General features: G+C 36.2%; 1 protein-coding gene and 1 long non-coding RNA gene across 2 annotated transcripts; both read left to right on the top strand.

Annotated features, from left to right (window-relative positions):
* The first annotated feature begins 912 nt into the window (after window positions 1–912).
* LOC119077729 lies at window positions 913–9,429 on the top strand. Its single transcript, XR_005087857.1, has 3 exons — window positions 913–1,082; window positions 8,759–8,764; window positions 9,419–9,429. It is a non-coding gene; the product is annotated as an uncharacterized LOC119077729 (long non-coding RNA).
* Window positions 1,950–4,657, top strand: LOC119077727 (protein cereblon homolog). The gene is made up of 4 exons (XM_037185003.1): window positions 1,950–2,106; window positions 2,951–3,153; window positions 3,214–3,394; window positions 3,457–4,657. The coding sequence occupies exons 1-4, from the start codon at window positions 1,995–1,997 to the stop codon at window positions 3,507–3,509; spliced, it is 549 nt and encodes a 182-aa protein (XP_037040898.1). The 5' UTR covers window positions 1,950–1,994; the 3' UTR covers window positions 3,510–4,657.
* Window positions 9,430–9,930: the final 501 nt, after the last annotated feature.

The raw sequence follows: 9,930 nt of genomic DNA, 5'->3' as shown, positions 1-9,930 counted from the left end.
ATATTTTCTTCCAAAAAGACCACTCACTCGGTCTCAGATATCAAAGAAAATATTTTCTTCAAACAAGACCACTCAACCGGTCTCAGATATCGAAGAAAATATTTTCTTCAAACGAGACCACTCATCCAGTTTCGCACAGTTCACCAATAAATGTTAGCAAAGAGACTACTTGTTCCGTCTCAAGCGATCTGGACATATAACTGCAACGAGACCACTCATCCAGTCTCGCACAGTTCACCAATAAATGTTAGCAAAGAGACTACTTGTTTCGTCTCAAGCGATCTGAGTATATTACTGCAACGAGACGACTCATCCAGTCTCGCACAGTCTGGCGAAATAATATTCGAAAAGAGACTACTCGTTTGGTCTACGGTATTCTCATTTGTTCATCCGAAATGATTTTAGCAAAAACAAAAATATTTTGAGACCTAATTGAGAATTCCAGCAATTTTGAGACTGGAATTAGACCGTTGAGAATACGTATTTCATGGTCTCGTGAGACCGATATTTTCACTGGGGTATTTTTTGTGAACCAACGTCACCTCCGCTGTGACATTCCTTGGTAGAAAATTTTAGAAAAAAATTGCGTCACAAGTTGCAAATGATTCAGGAGTCCTAACATGGCTTTTCTTTGACTTTTCACCCTTTTCTCAGAAAATGTAATGAGTGCGTTTAACAAATTTGATACGCCTTCGTAGGTGTCTTAACCTGTTCTTCCAGAACCTTGAAAAATCATACAACCCGGTGCACATACGGATTGCGCATGTTTTTGCATCGAACGTAAGGTAAAGGTATTTTAAAGATTTATCTTTTGTTTACTTAATTAACGTAGATTTTATTAATCTTTAATATTTTAAAATTAATTAACAAAAATGCAGAGATAACCTACGTAAACTGTGAGTTGTCGGATTTCATATAATTTCAATAAATCGTGAATTGTCCCATATATAAACGTCATAGGACAACTCGCGGTTTATTGGATGGTGAGTTGACTGAACTTTTTTTCTTCATACAAATTTACACGGACAACTCAAGATCACTTTTCCACTAGGTCAACTCTCCATCATTTACCTTATTCATTTGTTGTTAAAATTTAAAGGGATGTCGATTATTTTCACACGGTTTTTTAAATACTGCAACCCGAAATTTCATTCATAAAATTCAAATTATGAATGAAATTTCGAGTTGCCGTATGAGAAAATTTTTGCATCTGTCACTTTTACGTTGCTATGTAAATCCACAGTAAATACACGCCGTAAATGCGATCGAAATTCAAAATCTTTCTCACGCAAAAGGAAGCGTTGAAATGTATTTTTTTGTTCACTTTTTCATCGACTCGTTCTCTTGAAATTCAAATTTTAGGCACACTTACGGCGTGACTCGAAAACAAGCGAAATCCGACTAGAAAAATTGTGTTCTTTGGTCAAAACCCAGTATTTTAAATCCATTGGTCTGTTTTTTTTTTCTTTTTTTCTACAAAACCTTGACTGATCAACTTAAAGATGTCTAAATTTTCAATTCAATTAATTTTTTGATTTCCATGCGATTATTTCAAATAAATTTTTCCATCCTTATTTAGGCTCGCCGTTGTAAATTTTAATTGGTGAAACGAGTCCACAGTGGAGAACCACAATGCGATTTATTGTAAATTAATTGAATGAATAAACTAAACCTGTTCTATCAGAACCTTGAAAATTTTGAGATGAAACACATACACTTATGTAAATGATTGCAACATCGAAGAATCAGGTGTAAGTGAGACTTGACCGCCTTCAAAACACAACAAACCACTTAACAAACAAAAAAAAAAAAAACAAAACAAATTTGAATTTTTGCGCCCAATATTTTCGAAGCATAATAGAAGTAAAACATTTCATCCATTTCATTCGCGTCGTCGATCATCGATGATGGTCGTCTCACTACTTCCCCCTCTTCTTTATGTCAAAATTTCGAAATACGAAGTTAAGAGATGTCATCAAAAAAATGTCAAAAAAATGTTGATTGCTGTTGTTGACAAGTTGATCGTAATTTTGTTTTTATTTTTGACTTTAAACACGCTGTTTGTATCGAGTACCGGCGAAAGTAGTGAAGAAACTATATTAGAAGGTAACGATTTCATTGTTTAACCATTTCTCTTCCATCAAATACCGACAATCTAACCTTAAAAGTGTGACGTGTCTTTCCGAGTATTTTGTTATTAAACTTTGAAGTAGTCGCTACATTCGTGCACCGGATATGTTAAAGTATTCCGTAACGCGGTCAAGCATTAGTTTAAATAATTAGACCATTTGTCGAGAGATTGTACGGATTCACATAAACTGATTTTGTCGTGTGCCGAAGGTAGATTCGCTCATAAGACCATCGTTTTTAATATTGACGATAATTAAATTAGCTGTGCTATGTATGCTTTTATCAAGGCGATTAAAGATAAAAGTAAACTCAAGATTTTGTTTGTTTTGCTCTATCCGCATTTTTGTCAATCCTAATTTTTAAACGATTGACGGCGATCTGAAAAAGTATCGATGACACGCTTCATAGCGTCAACTTATTTGTCCGTCTCTGACGTCATTTTCTTAGAAAACGCATTGACAATAACAACCCAGGTGTAGATCTTGGTGTTGACACTTTATTACAGTCAGGGGCAGTGAAATTTTAGCATGAATTTACTTCAGCTGTTCATCAGCTGATCCATACATACAATCAAAACTGATAAAACCGTATAACCGCAGGTTTGGTTGTTTCTGTAGATCAGCTGAAAAACAGCTGACGCAGATTCATGCTGAAATTTAACTGCCTTTAACTGTAAGAAACATTGAAAGCAATTCAGGCATGTTATGTTTTGACGTTGCTACCCAGCCAACCTCAGCAAAAATTCACGTCTGAGCAAAAGCTAGATCTTTCTGTACCAGAATGTAATTGACCAAATTTTCGTTTGTTCCAACTTTTTCAGATTTTGTCATCTGTCGCCAATGCGGTACAGATGTTTCGTTGAGTAATTTTTTGATAAACAAGCCAGCCGCATCAACACTTGACTCGAACAATATAACATTGTTCAACAAAACGAGTGTTTTAGTCCAACAACTGGAAAATCCAGCTGGTGTTCGCTTCCAAATTGTTACAGTGAACATAGCATTTTGTGCGAAAATTTATACGGTAAGACGACAACACAGAGCCTGCATTTCAGAAATTATAATTTTTTTCTCGATCAAGTAGCAGTGGCGTGACTCTTATTCTTGGTTTCCCGGATACGCGTGGAAATTATGCCTTTGCCCTAAGTGCTCGACACACATTGGATGGATGTTTGAACCCGTTGCAACAGCAACAGACACACAGATATTACCAACTGAAAAAGGTTTTTACGGTATCATCGTTAGTAACGTCTTGACAGAGTCTTGTAAGTATTTTGTTTGACTATTCCACTTTCGGTCACTGTTCTTACACATACCATTCTTCCAGTTGTAAATTCATTGTTGATGACCGAACATCATCATTCGAAAGACACATCATAAGCCCTGAGAGATCCGACTACAGTTTTTTTTGGTTCTCCTTGCAATCATGGTGGATCCAAACCGTAAAATTAATCATCTAACCGATGATGATGTGAAGTACTTGAACGAGTGTGAGAACGAATTCAAAGATCGATTTACGGAAAATGATGAGGAGTTTACGGCCCTCTTCAAAACGCCGCCATCTGATCCGCCTATTGTGACCCCATGGATGGTACGATCCAGCAACGCTGGTCCGAGCAATTATCGCGGCGGACATCATCAACGATCCGGTGGTAATTACAATCAACGGCCATATCAGCATCGCCCACATCGGGGTCGCGGTGGCGGCGGTGGCAATTACAATCGAAATTATCATCACAATGATAATAATGACCGACGTGGCACAAAGCGGCCGTATAATTACAATAGTGGACATGATCATCAGTCGGACAATTACCATAACGACCGTAAACGTGATTATAATTGACTGAATCGATTAAGCTTAGGTTGATGTTCTCACATTATGTAAATAGTTTTAAATTTATTAAGTTTTCTCGGATGAAACAACCAAACCTGTTTTGACTAGCACGACAATGGTGGAGTGAAGCGTTCGTACGGTCACACCCTAACAGTAGAACTATTTTATTAAATATATGGAACCGAAGAGACTACTTTTCGTGTGTGAGTGTATGCGTGCGTGTTACTGCACCTGATGTGCGTTCGATTTTCAAATAGTATTGATCAACACACGAAAGAGTGGTATAACAAAGAGCCCGAACGACATCGAATTTCTTAGCCAGTTTCTAAATTGTTGGTTTCCTAGAAAATTATCCTTATGTTTCATTAACCTTTCGATGCAATGCTTCAGTCTACTTCATTTTATGTGCAAAAAAAAATACCACAAAGCCTTTGAACTGAATTCCGCCTCCGTCTTTAATCCCACCCTTTCGTTTGCCGTTAGTTTTACGTTTTTTGTGCTGCTCAAAACACATCACACAAATTGTTTGCAGCCGATTTTTTTTGTCATGATTTTCAGTTGATTTTGTCTGAGGCGACTGAAACGTTCACCGAGTGAAACGACACCAAGAATTAAAGACCTAGCAAAAATGTTATTTGTACAAAATTTACTTTGAATGAATAAAAAGTGTGTTGAAAATTATGCCGTTTCAGTTGTCGAGTTTTACTATCACTTAAAAATAGTTATTTGTATAGCAAATACCGTATGGAGGTTGGTAAGACATCGTGTACGACAATATACCGACATACGATTCGTGTTGTATACAACGTTTTATGCAAGGTTGCGATCGCTAACGATTTTTATTAGCGACGCTAACGCTAACGCTAATTTCGAAAAATGTTAGCGTCGCTAAACCTATTCGCTAACCGAAAAAAAATTAGCGCGCTAGTAGCGGCCGCTAATAGCGATCGCTAATGTTTCGCTAAAAGATCTAATGAATAAGACGATTTTTTAATTTATAAATTTTTTAACATTTTTGATCATGCTGAACATGATGAAATCTCAATAATTTTTTAAATATTTTTTTTGATGGACTTTGATTGAATTTTGAGGAAAATTTATTAGATTTTATGATTACGAAACTGCAAAGCTCTCATTTCTCATTTGACAGGGATCGGTTCTCTAAACGAATTTCGAAAAATTGGGAAGCCTTTCAGAAGCGGCACTACTGCGTATAACTGTATTGTATTTTATGAATAGACGACCAATTTCAAATCGATAAACTTTTGAATACAGAAAATTTGGTATTTTCAAAGTGTACCCCTTGAAATGTCTTTAATTAATGTCTGAGCAATCGTTTTCTTTAGCCGGCTACGGGCTACCACTTGTCAAATAGAATAAAGCTGGTTCGAAAAGAATTGACTTTTGTTCACAATTAGACAAAAGTTCGACAGTAAAGTTCCGAAAATAAATGTTGAAGATTGCCTTTTTACTAGTATATTTACTAGTATATATATAGTTGGCATACTAGTGATGAACAATTGGAAAGTAAAGCTTTCATGTGATTTTGTTAATGCAAAGCATGAAAAGTATTTTACACGATTGCGAGTTGAAGTTGGTCTAATACATGAAATCTCATAAACTTTCAACGGATTTTGAATAATTTTTCAACGCTTCACTTCTAGTTATGCAAATAACAATTCTAATAATTCAATACTAAATTGTTCAATACCTAGAAAGTTCTGTTTTTCATTAGCGAAGTGATTAGCAATCAGCGAAAAACTTTTCGCTACTGATATTCTAGCGAGCGCTAACGCTAGTAGCGACAAATTTTGAAAATTAGCGTCGCTATTAGCGGCGCTAGTAGCGACGCTAGTAGCGTCGCTAATGACTAGCGACGCTAGTGCAACCTTGGTTTTATGCAATGAAGAAAATCGTATAAATACCGAAGATAATCGTAGTGTGTCGAAGTGTGATTACAAATCCTTTATCGCACTAGTGCTATAAAATACGTTCATATAATGTTCGAGAGTTTATCTGCCGTAATTCGGAAGTAAAACAATTTCCAATGAAACAACAAAAGAATTACTGGAAATTATTTTGTTATTTCCAATGGAAATTGTTTTTCTTCCGAATTACGGCAGTTAAGAAATGCACAGTTGTTTGGATGCGAATGTTCCCTTTAATTCGACTATGAAACAGTACGTTGACTGCACGATGTGAGAATCGTAAGTCAGGACAAAGGATAAAACACTATGCTTAATAGCTAACAATTGGTCGCAGTGATGTCAGTTCTAAGCTTCAATCAACATACGACATTCCACACAAGCTGCGTAAGTTACGAATGAAGAGTATTTTATCAAAACGAGTTAAGTTTCATGTTCAATGTACGCTAGAATGAGACATATATATTTCAACTACCGACGTTAGAAGAGTGAAGAGAATAATGGACTTAACTGTTTTTTATGCTCATGACGACGATGAAAAGACTGGTACAAATCTTACCGCGAATAGTTTGGGTTAAATTCTGATTGCATATCCTGAACTCTGTACTTAAGGTGAGTTTGATAGATCCATTGCATACCGATCAGCGAAAAAAAAATTGTTAAAAATCTGATAAGTTTTATGAGTCCAACGATAATCAACGTAATTGGTAACCATTGACTACTGACTTAGTGAAGAGAAATGCCAACAAATTTTGATACAATTCTTAAGAAATTTGTAATATTTCAGCCTGTAGATGACCGAATGCAAGTGAAATAGAACCAAACAAAAAATGCAGGCTTAGCCATTTAACCTGTTACAGACGGCATATGACCAGTATTATGATCGGGTCTATTACTTCCATCGATGAAAGTATTTTTAATCTGTTGATTTCAAATCTTGTACTTCAATTTTTTTTAATGCATTTTACCATATAAAGGACCATGTTACCCAGAGATTGTCATTATTTTTGTTATCGTTGTCGATAACAGATGAATAGCCGTATGTGAAAAAATGTGTAAGACAATTAATGAGAACTAGGCTTTGTTAAGGCCCAAACTAAAGACACATTTTACTTCAAACAGGCTCTGGTTAATCTTAAAAAAAGTGGTAGTAATCTTTTATGGTCAACAACGACAATAATAAACCATTGTTTAAGAAAATGTGCAATGTGTTTCATACTCTTAATTATCGTAACCTGAATGTCTGTTAAATAACTTACCCTCGAAGACTCATTGCTGCAGCATCATGATGTCTGGTTATATTAGTTGATTTTATCGAGTATCAGAGATGATCATGATAATCGTCAGTCCCGATTAGAGGTGTGCGCCGATCTTAAAATAGTCGGCGGCGGTGCGCCGACTGGTAAGGGATCGGCGGCGGCGCACCGAACGAAATTTATAGTCGGCGGCGGTGCGCCGATCGGCGCGCCGATAAATTTACAAAAAATCTAAACTTTCGAAAATAATGCAAAAACATTTGAAAAAGCGTGCGCAATCCTTTTTCCGAACACTGAATTCTTACTATCTTGCGATCTGAAGTATCAACTACTTATACAAGGGGAATCAACTGAGACGTATCTCACCTTTTATATTTTGAATGTACAATTACTGACCTATTATCTTAAAAACATCTAATTTAATGAATCCAAGAATGATTAGTGAGTTTGCGTAAATGACACATAAGCTATAAGTCAACTTATAAGTTGGAAATTTTAAGTCACATCGTCATACTAGATGTTTTGCAGGTTTCTTATTTCTAACTTATAATTTATGTCATTTACGCAAACTCACTACTATTATCTTTCGATTTATACAATAACCGTTCCCGTTGCCTTTAGTCCATCTTCGATGTAGGAGTGAGATCGTAGTAGAAAGTTTTCGCAAATAAGAGAATTAGATAAACTTAAATTTATAAGTAATAAGTGTATAGACTACGGTGTTACTGCCAGCTACAATGTGCAGATGGCACCAGCTTGTTCATCACAGATGACACGTCAAATATAAACCAACGTCACGCTGAATTCACGACCCATAAGCGATTCATTTGGAAATTTCTATTGAACAAATCGTCGATCACGCAGCGAGCCGTACTTAATAGTTCTTTCGTATCGAATCATAGCCGGAGAATTCCGTCTGTAAAGTAGATTATGTGTCGCATAGTTGTCAAAGTGTAGTCAACCACAATATGTGAGTTTTCATAGTTTAGCTGTGTACTGTGTACATAACCTAATTTCGTGGAATTCAGAATTTGTAGCTTTACATCAAGTACATCACTACAATAAATCGTTTCGTATCATGACCGCTCGATTGCTTACTCAATTCCTCTGATTACATCCCGATTAGCAAGACACAAAATCGACAGTCTCTTCCCCGTGGAATCAACATACGGTAATAAGGTTTTATTTCCCAAATTTTGTACATAAAGCAGCTAAAAATTGAAAATAAAGATATCCGTGTCTCGTCTTTTGACGAAAAAACTTGAAACCGGAAAGATTTTCCACTTTATAAATTCCTGAAGCATGTGATTTGCGCCATTTTCCACCCAAATTCTACATAAGGTCTTGAGTTTGCCACTTTACAATTACAGTAGTATTCACCCAGTTTTGACTGATGCACTGAATTTTGTTCTCTTTCTTCTTCCTCTTATCTGCATCAACAGGCAATAAGAGAAACGTCGTCTGCCGTCTGCCGCGCTCCATTCCATTGCACAGGAAATAGAGTAACGTACCCAAGGGTTCACGTTAAGTGAGGATACAGAAAAGACAAATGTTGTTTCGACCTCGGGTATCGATGGCGGTCCCAGGCCAGCGTGATCTGACCATCCCCAGTTGTATGTTTTAACAAAAAACTCCTTTCTACGCATATAGAAACATAGCAGCATATAGAAACCTGACTTATAAATTAAGAAAGATAAACATTTGCTAAAACCTTGTACTCAGGCGCACACTTTTGTATAGATTTTTCAATTTAAGTTTATATTGCCGCCCATTAAAATGGCTGAAAGCACTAAACGTATAAAATTTCGGCGCGACGGAAATACAATCGGCGGCGGCGGTGGCGTGAGCTATAATCTTTCGGCGGCGGCGCGCCGAAAATTTAGCAAAAAATCGGCGGCGCGCCGGCGTAAAATCGGCGGTGCACACCTCTAGTCCCGATTATTGTAATTGTAATCCATAATGAATAGAAACCAGCGCCTATTATAGGTAAAAGGTTTACAAAATTTTGCCGAAAATTTACTGAAAAACTGAATTTTTGGTAGATTTCAGTAAATTTTCCTGAAAAACTGAATTTTTGGTAGATTTCAGTAAATTTTCAGCAAAATTCGGTAAATTTCAGTAAGCCAGTAAAATTAGCATGTACAAATATACAGATATGGACGAAATACCACGACGACTTCCATAAATTCCCAATATACGTGTGAGATAAGTGGACTTAGCACCCCCGTTTTTTGGCATATAGCTGTGTAATGCATATTGCGAAGATTGTAGTTAAAATAGCTGTGTAACTTATATTATAGCTGTGAGCCGCATTTCAAATCTATCACAAGAAATAATTTTTTTTTCTAAACTTTCATGAATTTTGCGGTCACCCATCTAAGCACTAACCGCGCCGATTGATGCTTAACCCGAGAATCCGACCGTCACCTATGCTGCTGTTGTGCTAACTTTGCTTGTGCTTCAACACGTTCTTATTTCGAAGCGTTGCTACCACAATATAAATTCTGCAGCTATATTATGCAGCACACAGCCGCAGTCAAGTGTGCAGTAGGCATGGGCGATAATGAAAATGATTATCGATAATTATCAATTATCGATAATCGATAATTATCGACTTTTTTTTATCGAAAATTATCAAAAAAAATATCGATAATCGATAATTATTGATATTTTGATAATTATCAAGATATCGATAATTCGATATATCGATATTTCGGTCCGAAAATCCGATATTTATCGATATATCGGTATATTAACATGAATTTTCAGATAAATATCAAAAT

This window comes from Bradysia coprophila, unplaced genomic scaffold (assembly GCF_014529535.1).
Source record: "Bradysia coprophila strain Holo2 unplaced genomic scaffold, BU_Bcop_v1 contig_24, whole genome shotgun sequence".
Lineage (NCBI taxonomy): Eukaryota > Metazoa > Arthropoda > Insecta > Diptera > Sciaridae > Bradysia > Bradysia coprophila.
This window is presented reverse-complemented; position numbering and strand designations above follow the sequence as displayed.

What these genes read in the sequence shown, in the direction of transcription:
- LOC119077727 (XM_037185003.1), top strand. Translation starts at nt 1,995, where the DNA reads ATGTTGATTGCTGTTGTTGACAAGTTGATCGTAATTTTGTTTTTATTT. An exon ending in TGAAGAAACTATATTAGAAG is followed by an intron (nt 2,107 to 2,950) that starts GTAACGATTTCA and finishes CAACTTTTTCAG; the next exon opens with ATTTTGTCATCTGTCGCCAA. An exon ending in TTTGTGCGAAAATTTATACG is followed by an intron (nt 3,154 to 3,213) that starts GTAAGACGACAA and finishes TCGATCAAGTAG; the next exon opens with CAGTGGCGTGACTCTTATTC.